The following is a 25433-nucleotide window of genomic DNA, read 5'->3' on the forward strand; positions in this document are numbered from 1 at the left end:
TCAAGTTTCCCTCTGGTGATATCATATAACAGCAACCCTCTGTTATCTCACACTGCTTAAGCAAGGTAGCCTGAATGATTTTGACAGGAGAGCTGCTAAGAGGTTTTGTGTTTACGAGGTGCCTTGCCCAGCCCTTAGGCTTCTCACTTGTCCAGGAATGCTACTCCTTCTGAAGGTAGCAGCTGGAATTCTGACTGTGAATAGGACCTCTTTTCTTTCCCAGGCTCCTCTGAGAAGGGGCGCAAATGAGATTGTTTCTCGCCTGAGAACCAGAGATCTCCCCTTGGCTGCGTTTACTGAAGAGGGTCCTGTTGCTGACTGCAGAAAGACTAGGAAGAGGAGACAGGGAGGTGAGCTGTGGAGATGGCGAGAGCTGGTCAGGGAAATGGGAAGATGGCCGAAAAGCCAGCAGGAGGCTTCCTGAGCACATCTGGAGGCTTCCTGAGCACATCTGGAGGGGAGAATGCCTTGTACAGTGTGGGGAGGACCCTGAGAAGTGTTTTTCCTTGTCTGTCCTGTGTTGTCACTGTGGATACCAGCTGTGACACAGATGCCAGAGCGTCTAATTGTTACTTCTTCAGCCGTCAGTCAGGGCACAAATGGGAAATAATAAATAGAAATTGGAGGTTCGCCGGGCAGCGGCGGCGCATGCCTGTAGTCCCAGCACTCAGGAGGCAGAGGCAGGTGGATCTCTGTGAGTTTGAGGCCAGCCTGGTCTACAGAGCTAGGCCAGGACAGGCTCCAAAGCTACAGAGAAACCCTGTCTCGAAAAACCAAAAAAAATAAAATAAAATAAAATAAAAAAAGGACAAGGCTTGCCGATTCCTGAGCACCACACATACCCACAGAGGTGACAGAGGGTTTGCCTAGCATGCAGGAAACCCCAGGTTCATTTGCTACCCCTGAATACACTGGGCCTCAGCTACATACTGAGTTCTAGACCAGCCTGGGCTCCATGGGACCATGTGTCAGGGAATGCAATGAGAAGAAGGTCTAGGTCTGTGAGATATTTGGGGGGAGGGGGTGCACATATTTTGTCTTTTCCTCTGACTTATCTTTCATCTTTTAAACATTTAATTTTAATTGTGTCTGTCTGTGGGGGTGTGTGCACATGAATGGCCGCAGAGACCAGAAGAAATTGAAGGATTCCCTAGAGCTGGAGTTATAGGTGGTTATAAGCCACTTGACATGGGTGTTGAGAGCAAAACCTAGGTCCCATGCAAGAGCAGGGCATGCTCTTAACCACTGAGCCACATTCTAGCCCTGTCTTTCATCTTAAGTCACATGGCTCCATAGCCTTCTCTCGCCCACAGTTCCCGATCGCCACTGCCTCGTGTGGTCTGGTTCTTCGCTGCCTTGGGTAAACTCCGTTTGAGTGAGAGTTCAGATTTGAATGACTGGTGTCGGGTACGCTGGACAAATAGCAAAATTCTTTAGAAGGGGAGGGTCCAGTTTTGTTTCCTCAAGCAGAAAGAGAAGTGGAGAGGATGGGATATCCCTTGGGGGCCTCGCTGCACCCTTCTTGAATGAATTGCCATCTGGCCTCTTGGGGAAAGGTAGCCAAGCTTCTTTGAGGCAGCCCCTTGGGAACTGGAGCTTGGGAAGTGTCCTGAAGGAGCTCTGACCTCACTGTGGCGCCGTCATTCACAGTCCCAAGGGTAAGCAGGTGGAGGGCCGGGTTCCCCATCTCGAGCTTCAGAAGTCACTTGCTCTTGATCTTCAATCAAGGGGAGAGACTTCGGAGCCTCCGCTTCTTCGAGACTTGGCTCTGGATCTGACTCAGCTCCAGGCTCAAGTCCCAAAGGTTCTCTGACACCTTCCAGAGGGAGAGCGCTGGGTGGCTTGCTTACTTGTGGGTGGACGCTCTTGCTCTCTGGAAGAAGGGGCTCCAAAGGTCTGTGTACATAGAGGCAGAGTGATTTCTCGGGGGCAGCAAGGACATCTGTCTGGGTTGTTGGTAAAGCCAGGGGGCCTGATTCATCAGCTGGGGCTCTGCTTTCCTCCCATGGACAGATGTCTGCCATGGTGCCCTTGATTTTATTTCCTTCTGGGTCTGTCACTTCCCACTGACATAATTCTGCTAGCCTCTGCCCTGGGCTGCTTGCTCCATGGGGGCTGACCTTGGGGTGGTCTGTGCCCAGGGTGTCTGCCTCCGGGAAGAGCCCTGCTGTTGCTGTGCCTTCTGAGGGGCAGACCGCTGCTGCTGCTTCTAAAAAGTGTCCTTGAGGCCCTCCAGCCCCCTGGGACTCTCCATCCTGCCCCTGGTCCAGTGCCCCCTCCCCCACTGTTCCTGGACTGGCTTGGGACTCTCCATCCTGCCCCTGGTCCAGTGCCCCCTCCCCCACTGTTCCTGGACTGGCTTCCCAAGGGCAGAGCTCCACTTTCTTGGCAGAGGGAACCTCTTCTACCTCCCAAGGACACACTTCTGCCAGCCTGACCCCCACACAGCCCACTTTCTCAGAACTGCCCTTGCTTCCATCAGAAGCACCAGTGGCTGGCTGCACCCCAAAGTCCTGACTCTCCCCGGGACACATAGCTTCTGGCTCCCCAAAGTTCCTGGTCTGTGGCATTTTCTGGTCTGCCACACCTTCGGGTTCTGGTTTTTCAGGGGCTCTTTCTTTTTCCTCTTGAGATTCCTCCTTTTCATCCTGTTCTGATGTCTGTGTCTCCATAATTCTCCCCGTCACCTTCCAAGGACAGACCTTGGTGTCACTGTCAGGGTCATACTGATCTGGGACCGGAGCATCCCCTGGGCACACCTCAGCAACTCTTCTGCCAGTACTGACCAGTGTCTGGGAGCTGGCTCTAGGTTGGTCAGAGTACTGACCTTGAGGGTGGAGAGAGGGGCCTGCCGGCATCCTGCTCTCCCCGGGGCAGACAGACTGGAGCTCTTTGCTTGTTCCTCCTCCGTCAACAGGGAACTGTGATTTCAAAGCTGTCGCTTTTCCTTGGGGGGTGTGTTCTGGGCAGGAGCCCGCCTCCAGGCTTTGTCTCAGGCTGCCCTTCTCTCTCGCCCTGTCACTCGCTTCTGAGGACTGCCCCTCTGCTGCCTGACTGCTGATGCTGCTGGGCAAATCTGAGACCGTGGGGACCTGGGCAGATGGCTTCCTCCAGTCCTCGTCCTTCCAAGGACTGATAGCTTCCTGTCCGTGGCAGAGTTTTGCGCCCCCTTTTGATGTCCCCACTGGGAAGGGAAGTCCCACCTTTTCCAGCTCCTTTGGCCCTTGCTCCGCCGGCTCACTCCCTATCTGTCGCCCCAGCCCTTTCACCACGGTGCCTTCGCTCGCTTCCCAGGGACACACCTCTGTTGGCCTGGAGCTCAGTTCTTGGAGCCCGTCTTTTGGTTCCTCAGTGCTCAGAGCATCTGGATGCTGAGAAGAGTCCTCTGGAGCCTCACTGTCCCAGGGACAGACCACCTCCCTCTCCAGGCCTGGCCTCTCTGGCTTCTTTGGAGTAGCAGGTATCTGCCTGGGTCCTGAATCTGCAGACGTCTTCTGACCTGTATCGTTCCAAGAGACTCCACAGGCTTCAGCTCCCACAGTCCTTTCCTCTCTGGCCCCAGCACCCACCTCCCAGGGGCAGATCTTGGCCTTCTCAGCTGTCAGGCCCTCCTCCACATCCCACGGGCAGATCTCAGCACCTTTGCCTCCCATACTGCCTTGCCTCTGGAGAGTGGCTTGGGGTTTCTCTGAGTCTTTTTGCGGGGTGCTGCTCGGGTCCATGCTCTCCCAGGGGCAGATTGCTTCCTGCTTTTGGATCTGCCCCCCAGCCTTTTCCCATGTTTGGATTCTTGCTTTTCTGGGTATTTTCTCCTTGTCTTTTTGAGATTCTCCTCCTTTGGGTGTGTGTTCTGATGTCCTGTCCTGGGTTCTTCCATCTTCTTCCCAGGGACAGATTTCTGCCGTTGAGGATGCTGCCTGCTTTGCCTCTGGCTCGAGCGCTTCCCAAGGACACACTTGCAGCAGCACCTGGCCGCCCCCACTGCTTAGGAACTGCACAGCAGCCTTGGATGAGTTGTTGTCTGGGTGGGGGCTGGACTGCTCAGGGGCTGGGTCCTCCCAGGGGCACACTGACTCCTGCCCCTGATAGACTATAGGCACTGTCCTCGCAGTTTGCTCCCCCATGTCTCCCAAGTACCCCTTTCCGGAGACAGTCTCCTTTCCTGGGAGAGATTCCCTGTCAGTTCCCGGATTCAGAGTTTCTGCTCTCAGCTCCCAGGGACAGACCTCAGCTTTCCTGTCATTAGGTGTATCTCCTACCTCCCATGGGCAGACCTCTGCACTATCACTGCCCAGACCCCCTGAGCTTCCCAGGGCTTGAAGTGAGACTGCTGAGGGACCCCGAAAATCTGTACTTTCCCAAGGACAAAGAGTCACCAGGTCTCTGCCCAGATTCTGTTCGCTCCAGACAGTTCCCTTTTTGGGGGCTTTCGGCCTTTCTTCGGGGGGTTCCTTCACTCTCTGGGCCAATGTCCCCTCCCCCACGTCACTCAGCTCCCAGGGGCACAGTTCAGCCTTGGCAGCCTCGGGTGGGAGAACCTCTGGGTGCCTTTCTCCCTTCCTCACCTCTGTACTGCCCACTGCTGCAGACCTGCCCTGGGTTCTGTCAGAGTCCTGATGGGCTAACTGAGGAGACAGACCTCCAGGGTCAGCACTTTCCCAAGGACACACTGCCTCCAGGCTCCGGACAAGCCTCTCTGGCTTTTCCCCAGTAAGGGCACCGTCACCCTCAGGTCCTGAACCCTCCGAGGTTTTCTCCCTCCCTTCCCAGGAGCTACTTAGAACTTGTCTTGATGGAGTCTTCTCAAGGCCGCCTTCGGCCCCCTCCCAGGGGCAGATTTTGGCCTTGGTGCTATTCTCTGGCTGGCACGTTCCTGGGGGAGTGACTTCCCAGGGGCACACCTCTGCCACCCTGTGGTCAGCACTGCTGAGGGGCCGGAGGGTGGTATCTGTCACCTCTTGGTCCCCCACAGAGGATTCCTTCACTTGTTCAGCATTTTTGTCCCCAAAAACTTGCCTCAGTGTAGCAAGCCCTAGCTTGCTGGTCCTCTCCCCGGGGGCCGGCGACGCCTTCTTCTTCCTATCTTCTTGTTCTCTGCTGCCCTCTGTGTGGCAGACCTGGAGCATTCTGCTGGTGTGAGCATTCTGTTGGTTCTGGAGGGACTCCTCATCCTCACAGAGGGTGAGGGCAGCCTGCTTGCTCACCGCTTTGGGCCGGCCTAGCCTGGGAGATCGGGGTGGGGCTGCCATGCTCAGCCCTGTAGGCTTTCCCTTCTCAGTCTCAGAGCCGTCCTCCCCACCTTCCTTCTCTTTATAGGTGCTCCTAGAACGGGTCAGAGCTTTGATGGCCAGGCCCAGGCTGCGCACGGAGCCCTGCTGCAGCGGTGTCTTGAGGCTGTGGGATTTTGAGAGGACCTTGGGCTTGTCCTCACCCACATCACCAGCTTCCGCCTGGGCATGTCCTTCCTCTGCAGGCCTCTCACCCTCCCCAGTCCCCCTTTTCTCCACTGCCACAGAGAGGGCCCTCCAGATCTTGGTACGAGCTGAGGCCGGTGAGTGGCTGCTTTGCTCTGCCCCCGCGGGGCCTTCCTGGACCACATTTTCTTTCTTGCCTGGCAGCTCTGCGTTCTCCCAGGGACAGATGAAAGTGAGTAGGGGGGGACTTTGGGGGGGCATTGGGACCGGTGCCAGGACTGAGGTGGGGGTTGGGGCCAGAGCTGGCAACGGAACAGGAGCCAGTGTGGGGGTTGGGGTGGGAGACAGCATTCTTGGCTCTCCCAGGTAGGCCCCAGACAGAGCGAAGATGGGTGTGGAGACCTGGTGCCGGATGGGGGCGTGAGGCAGCCTTCTCCCAGCCTCCTCACGAGGCCCCCCGGGGGTACGAGAGCTGTCCATGCTGCTGCTCTTGGCCGGGGAAGGCGGGGCTGACAGAGGAGCCCTCAGAGGCCGCTCCAACCTCCTGGCCGACGGCCTGCGCACGGGGCTCACTATGGCCGCCTTCTGGCGCTCCTCTCTCTCTTTTATCTGCCGGTAGGTTTCCTCCAGGTAGGCCTGACTGGCCACGAGAAGAGCCTTTTCCCTGGAGCCAGCCACAACACTGAGTGACTTCTGCAGGGAGACGGGCCTGGCCCTGGGGGGCTTCTCTCCTCCCACTGTCAGGTTGTGAGCACTGGCCGACCTGAAGCCCAGGGCTGGGGGCCCCTCTGCTGGGCCCTCCGAGGCCGGCGAGGCGGGCGAGGCCTTCTTGGACAGGGTTCTGCTCAGTGTGGAGTCAAGGAGAGGTGTGGGATGCTCCCTGTGGTGGACATAGGTGCTGCGGGTCTTGCGCAGGGTTGGTGGCTTCTCGGTCTCTTGAAGGCTGGAGCTGAGAAGCCTGCGTCTAGAAGAGCCTGGCAGGCTGCCGCGGCCTGGAGAGCCCGAGTCCCGGGAGTGCTGCCTAGCCAGGGCCTCTGGGAACTCGGCCAGGTACCTCATGAAAGAGCGGCCCAGGCCCTGGCGCGAGCTGCTCCGCTTCTTGGGCAGGTGGGGGTTGTTAGCCGCCATCTCCTTGGTCTTGCGGACCTCTAGCTGGGCGTAGAGCTTCTTGAGCTCATCCTGCAAGGGAGGGGCGGGGCAGCAGAGCCACCTCTGAGATGGCTGAGCCTGCCCCCACCAGTGCTCCTCCCCACCAGTGCTGCTCCTCCCCACCAGTGCTGCTCCTCCCCACCAGTGCTGCTCCTCCCCACCAGTGCTGCTCCTCCCCACCAGTGCTGCTCCTCCCTACCAGTGCTGCTCCCCACACCAGTGCTGCTCCTCCCCACCAGTGCTGCTCCTCCCCACCAGTGCTGCTCCCCACACCAGTGCTGCTCCCCACACCAGTGCTGCTCCTACCCACCAGTGCTCCTCCCCACCAATGCTGCTCCTCCCCACCAGTACTGCTCCTCCCCACCAGTGCTCCTCCCCACCAATGCTGCTCCTCCCCACCAGTACTGCTCCTCCCCACCAGTGCTCCTCCCCACCAGTACTGCTCCTCCCCACCAGTGCTCCTCCCCACCAGTGCTGCTCCCCACACCAGTGCTGCTCCTCCCCACCAGTGCTGCTCCCCACACCAGTGCTGCTCCTCCCCACCAGTGCTGCTCCCCACCAGTGCTGTTCCCCTCCTTGGCCCTCGGTTAAACTATTTTCTTTGGGGCACCTCTTCTCTACCAAGCTGCTCCTTTTCTTGTTTCTAAAACTCAGAATTCACTACTCTGTTCCCTAGAGACCAGAGCCAAGCTAGTTCTGACTTGGATCCATTCAGTCCTGAGGGCTCAGGGTGCCCTCACTGCTCTGGAGCACCGTGATCTCCTGGGAAATGCCCAGCATGGAGGGTGGGGCTGACTGTTTTATTGACCTCTCTGTACCTCCCTCTGCATCTTCTTTGGTTTTAGGGTTTTGCTGTTGTTGTTTGGGAAGAAATTCAGAGTAGTTTTCATTGACACTGACATGTAACATTCCCCATCCACTAGTTCCATCAATCTCCTAGAATGTTCTAAGGAAGTAAACACAGGTTACATAGAAGATGCAGAGGTGCCAGGTGTGGTGGCACACGCCTTTAATCCTAGCACTTGGGAGACAGAGGCAGGCAGCTCCCTGAGCTTGAGACCAGCCTGGTTTACAAATGAGTTCCAGGACAGCCAGGACTATACAGAGAAACCCGTCTCAAAAAACCAAAAAACAAAACAAAAAACCCAAACGACAATAAAATTGAAGAAGATGCAGAGGCGCAGACGTGGGGGCACTTTCTAGTCCCATAGCTGACTGTGAGGATTGTCAGCCATTCCACTTTGCTAGGGACTTAAGGCTTTTCTAGTCTGCCCCACCCTATGAAGAGAAGAACACAGGAGCTTAAGAGTATACTCTGGCTGGACCTGGGCCTTCAGGGCCTTGGCATCTGGGTTTGTTCTTTTCAATTGGATGGTATGTGATGGGGGAGGGTGTCTTGGATGGTAGAAAAGGGAGGTACAGTCTTGGAGGAGGGAGGCCTTGGGGTTGACTCTGGTGTGTAGCCCTGTGGCAGCACAGCTGTGTTCCTCTGCTCAGTCCTTAGAAGTTGATATGAGAGGGACTGGGGTAGAGGAGGGGGACCTACCCGAATATCCCCTGCGTCCAGGCTGCGCTCACTCCAGGCTGAGGCGATGCTGCTGTTGAGGTGGGAGCCTGAGCGCTGCAGGTCCAGCTCATCCTCATACACTTCATCCAAGATCTCCTCTCGGGGTGGCGCCCCTGGCTTCCAGAACTAGCCAAGATGGGGTAGGGGGGGGTGGAGGAGAGACAATGGCATCCTGCCCACTTCTACCTTCACCTAGGCTGCCTTTCCTTCAGGAGTCTTCACCCTGCTGATTTGGAATCTGATGCTTCAGAGAATTCTATTCCCCATTCTTAGCAGGGACCAGCACACTACCCTTAGGCATGGCCTTCAGCTCTCCAGCCTGCCTCTATTGGCTGCTCCCCACATCTTCAGAGTCCACTAGCTGGATTAAAAGGATACCAGACATACTGGCCTTTAATCCCAGCATTCAGGAGGCAGAGGCAGAGGCAGAGGCTGGCAGTCTCCGTGAGTTCAAGTCTATATAGCCAGTTCCAGGACAGCCAGGGTTATATAGTGAGACTCTGTCTCAAAAAACAAACAAATAAGGCCAGCCTGGTCTACAGAGTGAGTTCCAGGAAAGGTGCAAAGCTACACAGAAAAACCCTGTCTTCAAAAAACAAAAACAGCCGGGTGGTGGTGGCACATGCTTTTAATCCCAGTACTCGGGAGGCAGAAGCAGGAGGATCTCTGTGAGTTCGAGGACAGCCAGGGCTACACAGAGAAACCCTGTCTCAAAAAACAAAACAAAAAACCCAAAACCAAAACAAAACAAAGCCAAACAAATTCTTCTTCCATCCCTAGCTCTATGTTGCTTGCTTAGGTACTGGAAGCAGGGAACAGCTTCCTCTCCCAACCAAGCCCTTGCCTGAGATGCTCATCATTTTTTATGTGGAGAGGGTGCTGAGGTGGCAGGCCCACAGTGTTCTTTACCAAGGGGCCGAGGGCCTGCCTTACAAAGTTGGGGGAAGACTTACCTTTGGGATGAAGATCAGAGCTAGTGTGGCGGTGACTGTACTGTGGGTATGGAGGAAAAAGAGGAGAAGTGTCCAGTCTGGGTTCAGGGAAGGAACCAGCACAAACCTGAGGACCAGATGGGACAGGGTGATCATCACCCTCACCAACTCTCCACCCCAGCCCCAGCCTGGCACTCTGCCAGGAGGACACACTTCCTTCCCTCTCTGGATCATAGGTGTAATTGCAAGGTCCTCATTAAACCCCTCTTCTGAGGAGTCCTCCTAAATGACTGCACCCCACTGCTTCTGCCTGGCCAGGTTACAGAACAGAACTGTGCCCAGGGGTCTATTAGGATCACCTTGTAGTTTGTGTCTCCCTCAACCACAGCCAGGTCCCCATAAACACACAGCAGGCCTGCTGCTCTGAAGACTAAGGCGTAAGGAAGGGGTCAGGGCTTGAGGGGAAACACTCAGGGCTGAAGACAGGCAATTAGGAATGAGACACACTTCTTATGGATTTGGTATCTGTCTCTCACACTTTCTTTTTTTTTTTTTTTTGAGACAAGGTTTCTCTGTATAGCTTTTGGAGCCTGTTTTGGAACTCGCTCTGTAGACCAGGCTGGCCTCGAACTCACAGAAATCTGCCTGCCTCTGCCTCCCGAGTGCTGGGATAAAAGGCGTACCTGGCCGGTATCTCTTCTGAACGAGAGATGAGATATAGGAAGGATATATGTGGAGCCCTCCTGTACCCTACTGGACATAGCAGCATTGCAAGGATCACTGTTAGACAGACCCCCTCACCTGGAGGTGGAGAACATTGACTGGGTGGGCGGAGTCTCGGGAAGGAAGGCTAGTCCTCACCTGGCTGTGTGGAAGACAGTAGAGAGTAGCAACTCATTGTGCAGGGCGATGCTCATGTAGCGCGGTTCATGGAAGGCTGAGGGGACAGCCCGGGTGGCATAGCAGAGGAAGCTGCCCCAACACAGCAGCAGCATTTCCGCTGGAGCGGGTGGTGAGAGAGAGATCTCTTACCACTTCAGCAGCCTGCCGACCCTCTCCAAAACCAAGTTCAGAGCAGCCCAGACCCAGGGGAACCAGCTCCAGAATATCCTGGAGGTAAGAGCCAGGGCCAGAAGGGGGCTGGGCTCAGCAGCAGCAGCTCACCCACAACCATGATGTAGTCCCAGTGGTCATGGTGACAGAGGTAGAAGTGGCGGCCCGTGGGAGTGTGGCCTCGGGTCACCAGAGGTGTGTGCTCCATGCCTGGCTCCAGGACGCCCGCCGTCCACACAACCAGGAAGCCTAATACCAACAGGAGGAGCTGCCCCAAGCGCCGCAGCAACTGCCCACTGCTTGGATGTGGACCCCGCTGGGCTGTTCGAGACAGAAACAGCTGGAGCACCCTGAGGGGAGGAAGGTGCACGTGGGAAGTCAGTCGGGAGGACCAAGGATGGAGCCAGAGCCCTGAATTCTGTCCAGCGCTTCCCAGCCCGCCTCCCCTGATCTTCCCAAAAGTTACACAGAGGGGGACAGCTGAGTGACTGAGGCTGGGCTGGAGGTACAGGGGAAGGTCTGGCGCTGAAAAACTTCACTGTGTGAATGAGCTGGGTAGCCTGGGGCGAGCCGCACAGTGGCGAGGTCTGCAGGGCCCCACCTATAAAGCTTCAATATGATGGTCCCATAGACGACGGCAAAACCTAGCAGCCGGACCCAGCGGAGAGCGATGCAGCGGAACACACTGGGCTTGAAGTAGAGGATGAACACCTGATGGTGGAGAGACAGAAGCAGCTGCTTTCTGCTGTGCGTCCGGCCACTCTCCATCCATGCCCTGACACACACATGACTAATCTTCTCAGCAGCCCCACGGTGGAAGCCTCATACTTCCCTTTTGCAGAGTTGCAGTTTAACGTATCGGAAAGGGTAGATAGCTTTCCTTAAACTGCACCGGCAAGTCAGAAAATTCTTCTAGATCTGGGTCTCTGTCTCCAGAGCTTATGAGGCCAGCATGCCATTTGTGGGAATAGGTAGGAGGAATTTAACTTTTTGTTTTGTTTTCCAAGATAGGATTTCTCTGCGTAGTCCTGGCTGTCCTGGAACTAGCTCTGTAGCCCAGGCTGGCCTTGATCTCACAGAGATCCGCCTGGCTCTGCCTTTGGAGTGCTGAGATTAAAGGCGTGTGCCACCACCACACCAGGTAGGGGCGAATTTAAAGTTGCCAAATCTTTCTAAGAAGGCAGTAAAGGATTCTGGAGGATGAAGACAGTTTGGGAGTAGAGGGTACTAAGAAGTAAGGCCAGCTACTGGTCACAACTCACAGGAAAGTAGAGAAGTAAGGATCCAAAAAGGATGGTTTCCAGCAGGAAGATTCCAGATGCCCGGATCCTCTGTGAGCCCAGGAGAGAAAAGTGTGAGCAGGGTGCTGAGAGCACCAGGCCTGGCCTGGGCCTGTCTGCAGGCCCACTCTAGCCCAGGGCTCCCTCCATGGCTGGCTCCACCCCCTGTTCACAGCCACTCCTCCTGGCTCCACCCCCTGTTCACAGCCGCTCCTCCTGGCTCCACCCCCTGTTCACAGCCGCTCCTCCTGGCTCCACCCCCTGTTCACAGCCGCTCCTCCTGGCTCCACCCCCTGTTCACAGCCACTCCTCCTGGCTCCACCCCCTGTTCACAGCCACTCCTCCTGGCTCCACCCCCTGTTCACAGCCGCTCCTCCAGTCTCATGCCAGGGTCCAGCTACGCTTGCACTAAGGGCAATGCTAGGCTCACACCGAAGGTTGTTAGAGCTAGAAAGGACCTCTGGCATTCCTCCGGGCAGACTGTGTCTTGGTCTAGAATAAGCTTCCCTTCTTTGCCCAGTAAAAACCAGTTAACCTTCAAGCCTTTCCTCAGTATCACTTTTCCTAGAAACGCCATCTCCTCCAGAGTAACTGGGTCCCTCCTCTGAGCCCCCCACGGCACCTGACAGCCACCCCCATCCTTGCCCCTGTCTCCTGGCTTCCTCCATGCCAGGGGTTCCAGACTGCTTCTCTTGCAGAGTGCCTAGGGAATGTTTTGCTCTGAGCAGGCATTCAACTAGTATTTGTTGAATCAAATACAAAGTTGCAGACAAGGAAACAGGTCTAAGGTAGAGAGGTCATTGCCCAATGTCACACATTCCGGCATAGAAGCAAGGTTGGCACCCCTTCTCCCAAGACTTAGCTCTCTGGTTGAGGTGGGTTGGATGTGTGCACAGAAGAAAGATAGGGCTGTCTTGCCTTGCTCTCTCGGCAACGGTAGGCAACCAGCATACTCAGGAAGACCGCCAGCATGCAGCAGGCCTGGCAGCCCAGCACTGCCGTCCTCAGTGCCAGGGCCTCCTCAACCAGGCATGGTGTGGCATCCAGACAGCTGGTGCAGCCTTCAGGACACGGCTGGCACCGCAGCAGCTTCCCTAAGCTGCCTTGTGGGGACCCGAATTGGCCGGCAGACTGACTTGCTTTCTCCTCTAACCCTACAAAGGACAAGGTGTGTGTAAGGAGAGCTTGTCTAGGGATTTCTGAGGGTCTGGCTTTGGGGACTACAAGCCCTCCTGTAGCTTATGGCCCCAGGAATAAGAGCAAAGGGTCATGGCCCATTAAGGACAGGGTAACAGGAAGACACCATGCTAAGGCTCATTCAGAAGCTAGCTTGCCTCATACCTGTGTGTTTGAGTTTATTCTCAGAAGGTAGAAACCTACAAACAGCCCCGCTGATCCTAACACCCCCCGCCCCCCCCCCTTCTTCTTTTGAGACAGGGTCTCAGATTGTAGCCCAAACTGGCCTTGAGTTCATGGCAATCCTCCTACCTCAGCCTTCCAAGTGCTGGGACTATAGTTATGTGCCCCCATGCCCAGCCTCTCCTCTTGGCTTTCTGCTGTTGACGCCCACTTCCTCCCAGGGTTACCTCAAACCTACCTTTCATCCATTGATGTTCCATCCCAACTTACCTCAGCTTGCAAAACCTCTGCTTAGCCCTCTCCACACTTACGTACCCCCAGAACTGCTAGCCCCGTAGAATCCAGGTCGGCAGCGACAGAGATACCGGCCAAGGACAAAGCCCTGACTCTCCAGAGGGACACACTGGGGATGACAAACGGCATTTGTTTGTATGATGTTTTTCTTTGAAAGCTTTTCCTGCTGGGAAGTGCTCCCTCCACCCATGGCTTCTGAGTTTACATTAGGAAAGTTCACCAGAAGCCTCCTCTGTTCTTGCCCAGCTCCCAGCCCCACCTCTGGAAACTTCCCCATCCCCTGCTGTTAGGTCTTTTTAAGGAGTATCCAAGAAAAGAATACAGGATTCATAACTAGGATACATGACTCTCTTGTTCAGACTGGCTGTAATAGGGGTCTCACGTTCCATTTCCTGGTGCCTACCTGTGGCTAGGGCTAGGTACTGGGAGAGGTAAAGATACGGAGAGCTCAGAGCCCAATCATACCTCTTACGTGCCTACACCCTGCTTCAAAGGGCTCCCATGAACTTGGCATATAGGTGTTGTGCTGGCTAGTTTTATGTCAACTTGACACAAGCTAGAATTATCGGGAGCGCTATGAGCCTCAGTTGAGAAGATGCCTTCATAAGATCCAGCTGTAGGGCATTTTCTTAATTAGTGATTGACATTGACATGGGAGGACCCATCCCACTGTTGTTGGGGCCATCCCTGGGCTGGTGGTCCTGGATTCTATAAGAAAGCAGGCTGAACAAGCCATGATGAGCAAGCCAGTAAGCAGCACCCCTCCACGGCCTCTGCATCAGCTCCTGCCTCCAGGTTCCTGCCCTGCTTGAGTTCCTGCCCTCACTGTTTTTAACAATAAACTGATATATGGAACCCTCTCCTCCCCAACTTGCTTTTGGTCATGGTGTTCCATCACAGCAACAGTAACTCTATTTAAGACAGATACGTTAAAAAGACCCCCATGGCCAGGCGTGGTGGCTTGGGAGGCAGAGGCAGGTGGATCTCCATTAGTTTTAGGCTAGCCTGGTCTACAGAGCGAGTTCCAGGACAGCCAGGACTGCACAGAAAAACCCTGTTTCTAGCCGGGCGGTGATGGCGCACGCCTTTAATCCCAGCACTTGGGAGGCAGAGGCAGGTGGATCTCTGTGAGTTCGAGGCCAGCCTGGGCTACCAAGTGAGTTCCAGGAAAGGCACAAAGCTACACAGAGAAACCCTGTCTCAACAAAACAAAAAACAAAAACAAACAAAAAAACAAAAACAAAAAACCCTGTTTCCAAAAACCAAACCAAACAACAACCAAAAGACCCCCATGGAGAGGCAAATTCCTTTATCAGGACCTACCTGGCTTAACATAGGACTACATTCCTCAGCATGATAATGCCCGGCTGGTGGGATGCCAAGCCTAGCTCTCTATTCTGCCTTCTCCTATGCTCAGCAGGGGACACAAATGGCCTCGGAGATGGGCAGGGGAGTTAAGTACAGGGCTGAGGTCAGTGGCTAAAAACAGATCGCTGTGAGCAAAGGGCTTTGGTTCTGCGTGTGGCTTGCTGTCACCTTCACTAGTCCCAGACCTTTTCAAATGCTGGTCAGCCTCCTCCTACACCCAGCCAGCAATGCTGTTTACTTTGGTGAATACTGAAGGAGCTCAGAGCTGTGTTACTGTGGAGCATGTAGCCTACGAGAAGGAAAGCAGGTGAGGCTCAGAAGTTGCTCTAAAGAAGAACCCTGCAGGGCTGAATACCAGATGGAGGGCAAACAAGGAGGCACATTCAGGTTTCACAGGTGTGAGTATCTTTTTGGCAAGAGATGGAAGGTATGAGGTAGTCTCATACATTGGCCTCCTTTTACCAAAGCCTGCCATTTTACCTCTGCCAGTCACTTGGGACCCCCTTAAAGCCCTGAGATACCAGAGTGGCTTTGTCAGCTGCTCCTGGGAGCTGGGTGGTGGGCGGTGATGGGAAAGGGGAATGAAGGGAGGAGCCAGTGGACCCATCCTTCTTGCCTGAGTGCTGTTGAGATCACACAGGTGGGTGTTCGAGTACCAGCCTGGGCCACTTGCACACTGATTGATGTCCACGCTTTGGAGGTCGACGTCCATCTGCACCTGCCCCCTAGGGCAGCAAATTGGCAGTTAGGGGCACGGTGGCGATGCTGAGGCAATCGTTACATTATTGGTCTTTCACGCTTTAGCACAGAGTCAGGACTGCACACATGCGAGGCAGATCTCCAGTGCCATCAGCCCTGTTTCTGTGGCAACAGTCCCCTCCCATAGGTTGTATTCCCCACTTCTTCCCTAGTCATCATCTTATCATTTTTTGGTTTCCATCAATGGGCAGGAAGAAAAGGCATGTCAAGGCATGCAGGAGCCCAGGGCTCTGATGATCACTGAGAAGGGATTTTTTTTTCACCCTTGCCCATTGCATCTACACACAACATATGCAGCTCAGCTGCTTACCACCCCTTTCCTCTGCCCAAACCAGGTCTGAACTAATCACTGCAAAGGAGTCCGGAATGGAGGAGCCCTGTTGTGACTGAATTGGGAGGACTCTGGCAGGGAGCCAGGATGCCATCTTACAGGAGGGGGAGCCCTGATGGAACAATGCATGGGGGCAGAGAGCTGAGAAAGCTAGGCTGGCTGCTGCATGCCTGGCTGCGCTGTGTTCCTTAGCGCCTGCATCCCAGAACTACTGGCTCTTTACCCTAGCTGAGCGCAGAGTCAGTTCCTTGAGGACTATCACAAAGTTCAGTGGCAGGATAGATAGGATATGGGGCCTGCTCCACTAAGAGCCTGGTCGTTGGTAATGATACTGGGGACTCAGCCAACTCCTACACTGAAAAGGCGTTGGTTACAAGTCGCTGTCCAGGAATCTTTCTTCTCTTGGGAAGCTTCCTGGAGTGTCCATGTGGTTCCTCTGAGAAGCCAGGAACATGGGTTATTACTGTCATTAAGTTCTCTCTCTCTCTCTCTCTCTCTCTCTCTCTCTCTCTCTCTCTCTCTCTTTTTTCTTTCATTTTTCTAGACAGGGTTTCTCTGTGTTCTCAGCGCTGTCCTGGAACTCAATTTGTAGATCAGGCTGGTCTTGAATTCACAGAGATCTGTCTACCTCTGCCTCCTGAGTGCTGGGATTAAAGGTGTATGCCACCACTGCCAGGCTATCAAGTTCTCTCTTACCTCTTCTGTCTATACCCCAGACCTGAGAGCCATGAGACCCAAGACCTGTCCCTGCCTATACTCACCCTTTGCACACATACATACCCATATATAGATGCATGTGTATGCACATGCTCATAGACTTTCACATTGTCCTCAACATATAAACAATATCCAGAGATACCCAGGCACATGCCTGTAATCCCAACACTTGGAGAGTGGAAGCAGGAGGATCAGGGTTCCAGGTGAGCCTTGGCTATGTGAGAAACTGTCTTAGAAAACAAAATAAAGATGGGCAGTGGCGGCGCACGCCTTTAATCCCAGCACTCGGGAGGCAGAGGCAGGTGGATCTCTGTGAGTTCAAGGCCAGCCTGGGCTACACAGAAAAACCCTGTCTTGAAAAAAACAATAAATGAATAAATAAGGAAGAAAGAAAAGAAAAGAAAATGAAGATGTACACACATACACACACAAAACAAACCAATAGATGTTCAGATAAATATGTATGAATTGACTGGTTCATGTACAGCATGCGCACTCACACTTGAGACTATTAATAGATAGTTATAGATACACACAAATGAATGCACACACACATCTGTGCCCCCTCCCCAGACATACACATGTTCTTGCCAAATGGTCTGTACATCCTCACAAATCCATCAAATCCTTCCCAATCCCACTTACCTGACTTCCGGGGTGAGGTCTGGCTTGAGTCCATAGAATGTGGCTGAGACTGTGACTAACCAGCCAGGACGGAGCCGGCCCTCATGGCATTCCAGGAAAGGAGGAGACAGCTTCACCTGATGTATGTCCCCTACATATCCATCTCCCCGTGGCCACTTGGGGCTGTCAAGACTCCTTAGGTCATTGGTCAGTACTCGCTTCTGCAAGCCAAGGCTGTCCAGGTCCTCTTCTGGATTTTCTTCCTGTACCCTGTTCCCAGACAGATCCTGAAGGATGGTCTCATCCCCCACCCGGGTGGCCTGCAGGGCCAGCGGAAGGTGGCTGGCCCCTGGTGGAGGGTTAAAGGTCAGTAGAGCTCTGTAGGCTTTTGGGTCCCCCTCTGCCACACTTCGGACAAGTGCCTGATACCACTCAACATCCTCCTCCACACTCGACTCTCGGATGTCGTTGGCTTGTAGAAGCATGTTGAGGAAATTGGCAGCCTGGGCCAGGGTGCCCGCTGCTCTCTGTAGGACTGGGGGGATCCCCACTCTGCCTTCTGCCCCACGGACTTCATAACTCTCACTGCAATTAGCCCCTGACAGCTGTTGGACATCTCCAGAGTAAAGAAAAGCCAGGGCTGCGTTGGCCCCCTGCGGGGGCTTCCATGTGGGCCCAGGTCCTGGCTTGGCTTGGGAGGATAGTGGAGGCAGAGAGCGGAAGGGCCTTTGGCTCCCCAGAGCCCAATCGAAGAAGAAACAGCAACTCAGCAGCCCCCAAACAAGAGAAGGCGTGCCTGCTGCCCTGGTGCCCATTCTTTGGCAGCTCTCATATCCCTGGAATCCAGGCTGCCTAGAGGTTTGGGTGGCTCAGAAGAATGCAGGCAGAGGCTGGTGTCTAGTCTATCTGCACACCTCTCTCCCTCCCTCCCTCCCTCCCCTCTCTCATGCTAATACCATCTAGCCTGTTTGGGTTTTTTTCTCCCCCTCTCTAATGTTACCAGTTAGCTTCTGGACATAGATACGATGGGCCTGTCCCTCCTCACTCAGTGTGCCACCCCATCTCAAAAACCTCTTAATCCTGCATGCTACTCTTCTCTCCACCTCTGATCCAGTATGCAGACATCCCCCCCTCTAGACACGTACACCCCGCATTTGCTCCAGAGATAAAAGAGGGGAAGGGAGGGACCAGTTGTTCTCTCTCTCCCTCCCTCCTTCCTCTACTCTTTGCTCCATTAGTAGAGATGGGCAAATCCGGCCTGGGGCACCATAGCAACCACAGATGAATCCATGTCCCTCTCCCCACCCTCTGCCCCACTTGGCCTCCTGGTAGCAACTGCAATGGGCATAATAAAGGGCTAGCTGCGTGCTAGCAGTGTGCTCCTGATGCCTGCACGGTTGTCTTTCTATATCCCAGCTTCTCCTTCCCTTCTTTGTGAAAACCAGCTGCCCTCTTTCTCCTTCCCTTCCTTTGTCTGGTTTGTTTATTTGTTTTTTGAGACAGGGTCTCATTATGTACCCGTGGCTAGCCCGGAATTCTCTGGTAAACCAGGCTTTTCTTGAACTCACAGAAACCCACTTGTCTCTGCCTCATAGCTACTGGAATTAAATACAGCTCTTCCTTTTTCCTTTTCTCTTTCTTTCTTTCTTTTTTTTTTTTTTTTTGCTTTTTGGCTTTTTGGCTTGTTGAGACAAGGTTTCTCTGTGTAGTTTTGGTGCCTGTTCTGGATCTTGCTCTGTAGACCAAGCTGGCCTCGAACTCACAGAGATCCACCTGCCTCTGCCTCCTGAGTGCTGGGATTAAAGGGGTGTGCCACCACCGCCCAGAGCTCTTCCCATTTTGTAAATTTGCATTTGTATGTATGGTATCCAAGAAGGCCAGGAGAGTGTCCCTGGAACTGGAGTTATGGATGGTTGTGAGCTGACATGTAGGTACTGGGAATGGAACCCGGATCCACTGGAAGAGCAGCCAGTGCTCTTAACCACTGAGCCATCTCTCCAGGCCCAGGATGTCAGGGTTTGATCACGAGCATCTTTACCTCATCTTGCCAGAATTAATTCCAAAAATTCAAGGAGAAAGACTGATGACCCAAATCGTCATGGCCAAATTAATTAAAGCAAGCTTTTTTTTTTTTTTTTTTTTTTTTTTTTTTTTTTTTTGAGCAGAGGATCAAACCCAGGGCCTTGCGCTTGCTAGGCAAGCATTCTACCACTGAGCTAAATCCCCAACCCTAAAGCAAGCTTTTTAAAATCTGTATATACAGGCTGTCTCCCCCTAAAAGTGGGTTCAAGAGATCAACAATTTAAGACAAGGTTTTTTTTTTGTTTTTTGTTTTTTGTTGTTGTTGTTGTTGTTTTTAAGATATATTTATTTATATATTAGGTACACAGAAGAGGCCGCCAGATCTCATTACAGATGGTTGGGAGCCACCATGTGGGTGCTGGGAATTGAACTCAGGACCTCTGGAAGAATAATAGGTGTTCTTAACCTCTGAGGCATCTCTCCAGCCTAAGACAAGGTTTTTATAGCTCAGGGGTAGGAGGTTTCCAAATGGTGGGGTTTTAGAAGCAGAACATGCCAAGTGATGGTGGCCCATTCCTTTAATCCCAGCACTTGGGAGGCAGAAGCAGGCAGGTCTCTGAGTTTGAGGCCAGCAAATTCCAGGACAGTCAGGGCTACACAGAAAAACCCTGTCTTGAGAAAAAAAAAAAAAAAGCGTAACATAACAATCATTTGAAACAAAGACATGGTTGCTGTTTCCCTGAACAGGAAGTATAGAACCATGTGTAGTTAAGGTTACAGGTGGGGCACAGCCCAATTCTTGAGAAACAGAGGTTTAATCATTAATAAGAATGAACCCAGTTTGCCTTTACTATAAGATGACTTTCGGGTGGTGGTGCACCCCTTTAATCCCAGCACTCGAGAGGCAAAGACAAGTGGATCTCTGTGAGTTCAAGGCCAGCCTGGTCTACAGAGCAAGATCCAGGATAGGCTCCAAAGCTACACAGAGAAACTCTGTTTGGGGTGGGGGGTGGGGGAGAATGGCTTTCGCCAAGTGGTGTTGGCACATGCCTTTAATCCCAGCACTTGGGAGAAAGAGGCAGGCGGATCTCTGTGAGTCTGAGGACAGCCTGGTCTACATAGAGAGCTCCAGGACAGCCAGCGCTACATGGAGAAACCCAGTCTCAAAAAACAAAAATAAATAGTTTCACTATAACCTTTTTTATGTGTCTCTGTGTATGAAGACGTATGTGTATGTGGGGAACAAAGGCTGGCCAGCCAATCCCAGAGCTCCTCCTGTCTCTCTCTGGGTGTTATAAGTGCATGTGGCTGGGCCCAGCTTTTTACATGAGTACCAGGGACTGGAACCCAGGTATATGTGATTACGCAGCAAGCGCTTTAGCAATGGAGACATTTCCACAGTGCCCTGTCCTGCTGGTTTTTACACTTGTTTATGTATTAGAGAATGGGACACGTGTGTGTCACAACATACCACATGTATGGAGGTCAGAGGGAAGTTGTTTTCTCCTCTACCTGTGTGTTCCAGTGTTTGAACTCAAGTTGGCAGTCTTGGTGGCAAGGGCCTTTACCTGCGGAGCCTTCTTGCTAACCCTGTACACAACCACCACCATATATGTATGTGTATGTATATATTCATGCTCACTCCATAGCCCGAGATGATCCTGCCTCAACCTTCTGAAGCCGGGGTTTACAGGTGTGAGCCACCATGTCAGCTGTCCCAATGACTTATACCTCATAAGCTTCCCCTACGGTTTTTAAAAACTAGTACACTCACTTGTTTCATATGTGAATGTATATTCATGGAGCTCAGAGGATAACTTGTGGGGGGTCAGTCCTTTCCTTCCGCCATGTGGGTCCCAGGGATTGAATGTAGGTCGTGGGGTATGGTGGCAAATGGCTTTACCTGTGGAGCCATCTCACTGGCCTCCTTGCCCCATGGAGTCAGCATAACCCGCTGTCCAGAGTCAGGGTTGTCTGAGGCAGCTTTCTCAGGTCTATGAGGGTGTAGATTCTTAGAAGAAGCCCTAGAGCAAAGCTCCTGCCGGCAAGGACATCACTGAGGAGCTTCTCACCTGAGACAGGGGTTCCTTCTCTTCCAGCTCTGCCCACACTAATCCTTGGATGCTCCGGATCACCGTGTGTGCGGGGAGCCATGGGGAGGGACTGCTTGCTAAAGCTTCTCTCCTCCTCCTCCTCCTCCTCCTCCTCCTCCTCCTCCTCCTCCTTCTTTTTTGTTTTGGTTTTTTGAGACAGGGTTTCTCTGTAGCTTTGGAGCCTGTCCTGGACTAGCTCTGTAGCTCAGGCCGGCCTAGAACTCACAGAGATCCTCCTGCCTCTGCCTCCCAAGTGCTGGGATTAAAGGCGTGCACCACCACTGACTGGAAGCTTCCCTTCTTTTATGGGTGGTTCTGCAAACAATGCTGCTGTGGAAATTAAGTGGGGACATGAGGGGTGTGGGGGAGAGAAGGGGACTAGAGAAAAAACCTCAGGAATCTCTGTGGCCCATAACCTAGACTTTCTTTATTCATTTCTTCCCTCCATCCTTTGTTTGTTTGTTTGTTTGTTTGTTTTTTAAAGATTTATTTATTTATTATGTATACAGAAGAGGGCACCAGATCTCGTTACAGATGGTTGTGAGCCACCATGTGGTTGCTGGGAATTGAACTCAGGACCTCTGGAAGAGCAGTTGGTGCTCTTAACCTCTGAGCTATCTCTCCAGCCCTGTTTTTGTTGTTGTTGTTGTTGTTGTTTGTTTGTTTGTTTTTTTGAGACAGGGTTTTTCTATGTAGCCTTGGCTGTCCTGGAACTTGCTCTGTAGACCAGGTTAACCTCAAACTCACAGAGATCTTCCCACCTCTGCCTTCTGAGTGCTGGGATTAAAGGTGAGTGCCACCACTGCCCTGCCCCAGCCCCTTCGTTTGTTTTTGATTGGGTATCATATACTATACTTACATTTATAAGTAGCAGACTGGTCTTAAATTTGGTATGTTTCTAAAAAGACCTCACCCTCCTACCTTCCAAGTGCTGGGATTGCAGGTGTGACCCACCTGGCTCAGGATGACACAGTTTTGGAGACCTAACCTGGGGCCTGGGGCATGCTAAGCAAGCATTTAAAAAGAACTGAGCTTCATCCACTGGACCCATTGTTTTTGGTTTTTAAAAAGATTTATTTATTTATTATGTATACAGCATGTATGACTGCACGCCAGAAGAGGGCACCAGATCTCATTACATATGGTTGTGAGCCACCATATATATCGTTGCTGGGAATTGAACTCAGAACCTCTGGAAGAGCCATCTCTCCAGCCCCCCTCCCCATGGATTTTCGAAACAAGGTCTCATTCTGTAGCCTAGGCTGGCCTCAATTCCTCTTGTTTCTGCCTCCTGAGTACTGGGATTACAGGTGTGAGCCACCATGCCCAGCCTAGACTTTTCTTTAAAAATACAGAAACTGCTGGGAGGTGGTGGTGCACCCCTTTAATCCCAGCACTCAGGAGGCAGAGTTCTGTGAGTTCCAGGTCAGCCTGGTCTACACAGCTAGTTCCAGGACAGTCAGCTCAACACAGAGAAACCATGTCTTGAAACCCTCCTCTTGCTCCCCGCAAAAGGAAACTGATATCCTGAAAAGTAAGGGTCATCAAGCAGTGAAGTGGCCCTGCCGGGACAGAATTCTGTACTGTGTATCTGCAGCTCTTCTCTTGACCTTGCTGATAGTCCTCCCTCAGCGTGTTTGTGTGCGTGCGCGCGTGTGCATGTGTGTGTGTGTGGGGGGGGGGGGGCTTCTCTGATTCTGTCTGCTAATGGAGGGAAGAGGAGGAATGAGGGACTCATTCCATTCCGGTATCACTGGTTACAGTTAGATGACGGAAAGCAACACTGAGAAGCAGTTACTACCCCCCCTCCAAGAAGCTTTTTCTTTTTTCTTTTCTGTTTTCAAAGAATACTTCACATTTGTATAGTGTTTTAGAATTCGCCAAGTCTTGATGTTTTTTTTTTTTTCATTTTTATTTATTTATTTTTCTATTATCAGCTTGATACAGTGTAAATTCTTATCCTAATTGTGAAATGTTTCATTGAGGCTTGCCCAGTAAAACCAAAACTTATTATAAGCCACAGTCATCCTAGGGTCCCCCCTGCTATATAGCCTCCCTGGTTCTGTGGGTTGCAGTCTGATTGTTCTTTGCTTTATATCTAGAATCCACTTATGGTGAGTACATACCATGTTTGTCCTTCTGGGTTTGGGTTACCTCACTCAGGATGACATTTTCTAGTTCCATCCATTTGCCTGCAAATTTCATGCTGTCATTGTTTTTCTCTACTGAGTAGTACTCCATTGTGTGTATGTACCACATTTTCTTAATCCATTCTTCAGTTGACGGGCATCTAGGTTGTTTCCAGGTTCTGGCTATTATGAATAGTGCTGCTATGAACTTAGTTGAGCATGTATCTTTGTGGTATGATTGAGCATTCCTTGGGTATATGCCCAAGAGTGGTATGGCTGGGTCTTGAGGTAGATCAATTCCCAATTTTCTGAGAAACCGCCATACTGATTTTCACAGTGGTTGTACAAGTTTGCATTCCCACCCACAGTGGAGGAGTGTTCCCTTTGCTCCGCATCCTCTCCAACATAGACTGTCATTAGTGTTTTTGATTATGGCCATTCTGACAGGTGTAAGGTGGTATCTCAGAGTCGTTTTGATTTGCATTTCTCTGATGATTAAGGAAGTTGAGCATTTCTTTAAATGTCTTTCAGCCATTTGTGATTCTTCTTTTGAGAATTCTCTGTTTAGCTCTTTAGCCCATTTTTTAATTGGATTGTTCAGTATTTTGATGTCTAGTTTCTTGAGTTCTTTAGATACTTTGGAGATCAGTCCTCTGTCAGATGTGGGGTTGGTGAAGGTCTTTTCCCATTCTGTAGGCTGTCTTTTTTGTCTTATTGACCATGACTTTTGCCCTTCAAAAGCTTCTCAGGTTTTTTTTGTTGTTGTTGTTTGTTTGTTTTGTTTTGTTTTGTTTTTGTTTGTTTTTTTGAGAGGATGGAACCCAGGGCCTTGTGCTTGCTAGGCAAGCACTCTACCACTGAGCTAAATACCCAACCTGCTTCTCAGTTTTAAGAGGTCCCATTTATTAATTGTTGTGCTCAGTGTCTGTGCTGCTGGTGTTATATTTAGGAAGTGATCTCCTGTGCCAATGCATTCAAGAGTACTTCCTACTTTCTCTTCTATTAAGTTTAGTGTAACTGGATTTATGTTGAAGTCTTTGATCCACTTGGACTTGAGTTTTGTGCACGGTGACAGATATAGATCTATTTGCAGCCTTCTACATGCTGACATCCAGTTATGCCAGCACCATTTGTTGAAGACACTTTCTTTTTTTTTTCATTGTATAGTTTTGGCTTCTTTGTCAAAAATCAGGTGTTCATATGTGTGTGGATTAATGTCAGAGTCTTCAGTTTGACTCCATTGGTCCACATGTCGGTTTTTGTACCAGTACCAAGCTGTTTTTATTACTGTAGCTGTATAGTAGAGCTTGAGGTCAGGGATGGTGATGCCTCCAGAGGTTGCTTTGTCATACAGGATTCTTTTGGCTATCCTGGGTCTTCTGTTTTTCCATATGAAGTTGACTATTTTTCTTTCCAAGTCTGTGAAGAATTGTGTTGGGATTTTGATGGGGATTGCATTGAATCTGTAGATTGCTTTTGGTAAGACTGCCATTTTTACTATGTTAATCCTACCTATCCATGAGCATGGGATATCCTTCCATTTTCTGATATCTTCTTCCATTTCTTTCTTCAGAGACTTAAAGTTCTTATCAAAAAGGTCCTTCACTTGTTTAGTTAGTGTTATCCCAAGGTATTTTACATTATTTGTGGCTATTGTAAAGGGTGATGTTTCTGACTTCTTTCTCGGCCCTTTTAGCCTTTGTGTATAGGAGGGATACTGATTTTTTTTAGTTGATCTTGTATCCTGCCGCTTTACTGAAGGAGTTTATCTGCTGTAGGAGTTCCCTGGTAGAATTTTTGGGGTCACTTATGTATACTATGTTTTTCCCCCATGTAATCCCCACATCAAGCTGTCAAAATGGGATTATGACTGCCCCACTTTCACAAATGGCGCACAGATCCAGAGATGATAATGGTTGAGACAGACTATCGCTGTGCAGCCCGGGCTGGCACTGAACTCTTGATATCTTTGCCCTAAGTGTGGATATTACAGGTGTGTATTGTCATGTTTGACTTTATCATTATTTTGAGATAAGGTCTTACTGTGTAGTCCTGGCTAGTCTGGAATTTACAACTGTAGACTAGACAGAGATCTGTCTGCTTCTGCCTCTCAGCTACTGGGATTAAAGGAGTATGCCACTACTCCCAGCCTTTCTTTGTTATTATTGTTGTTGTTGTGTTATTACTATTATTGTTATTTTGTTGTTGTTTGTTTGTTTTTCAAGACAGGGTTTTTCTGTGTGTAGTCCTAGCTGTCCTGAAACTCACTCTGTGGACCAAGCTGACCTCCAACTCACAGAGATTTGCCTGCCTCAACCTCCCATGTGCTGGAATTAAAGGCG

The 25433-nt window shown here is 51.6% G+C and overlaps 1 protein-coding gene across 1 annotated transcript; it reads right to left on the bottom strand.

Moving 5' to 3' along the window:
* Positions 1-1129: 1129 nt before the first annotated feature.
* On the bottom strand, positions 1130-17741 carry Gpr179 (G protein-coupled receptor 179). Its single transcript, XM_036196876.1, has 11 exons — positions 16869-17741; positions 15033-15141; positions 13070-13157; positions 12314-12549; positions 11378-11446; positions 10717-10826; positions 10227-10465; positions 9924-10062; positions 9084-9189; positions 8110-8256; positions 1130-6593 (listed from the first exon to the last, which is right to left on the bottom strand). Exons 1-11 carry the CDS (start codon positions 17660-17662, stop codon positions 1641-1643), a joined length of 6990 nt encoding a protein of 2329 aa, XP_036052769.1. The 5' UTR covers positions 17663-17741; the 3' UTR covers positions 1130-1640.
* Between the last annotated feature and the right edge of the window lie 7692 nt (positions 17742-25433).

The sequence above is a fragment of the Onychomys torridus genome, chromosome 8 (genome assembly GCF_903995425.1).
Source record: "Onychomys torridus chromosome 8, mOncTor1.1, whole genome shotgun sequence".
Taxonomy (NCBI): Eukaryota; Metazoa; Chordata; class Mammalia; order Rodentia; family Cricetidae; genus Onychomys; species Onychomys torridus.

What these genes read in the sequence shown, in the direction of transcription:
- Gpr179 (XM_036196876.1), bottom strand. Translation starts at nt 17,662, where the DNA reads ATGGGCACCAGGGCAGCAGGCACGCCTTCTCTTGTTTGGGGGCTGCTG. An exon ending in GTGATCTCAACAGCACTCAG is followed by an intron (nt 13,158 to 15,032) that starts GCAAGAAGGATG and finishes TGTCATCCCCAG; the next exon opens with TGTGTCCCTCTGGAGAGTCA. An exon ending in CCTTACTTCTCTACTTTCCT is followed by an intron (nt 10,827 to 11,377) that starts GTGAGTTGTGAC and finishes CTCCACCATCAG; the next exon opens with GTGTTCATCCTCTACTTCAA.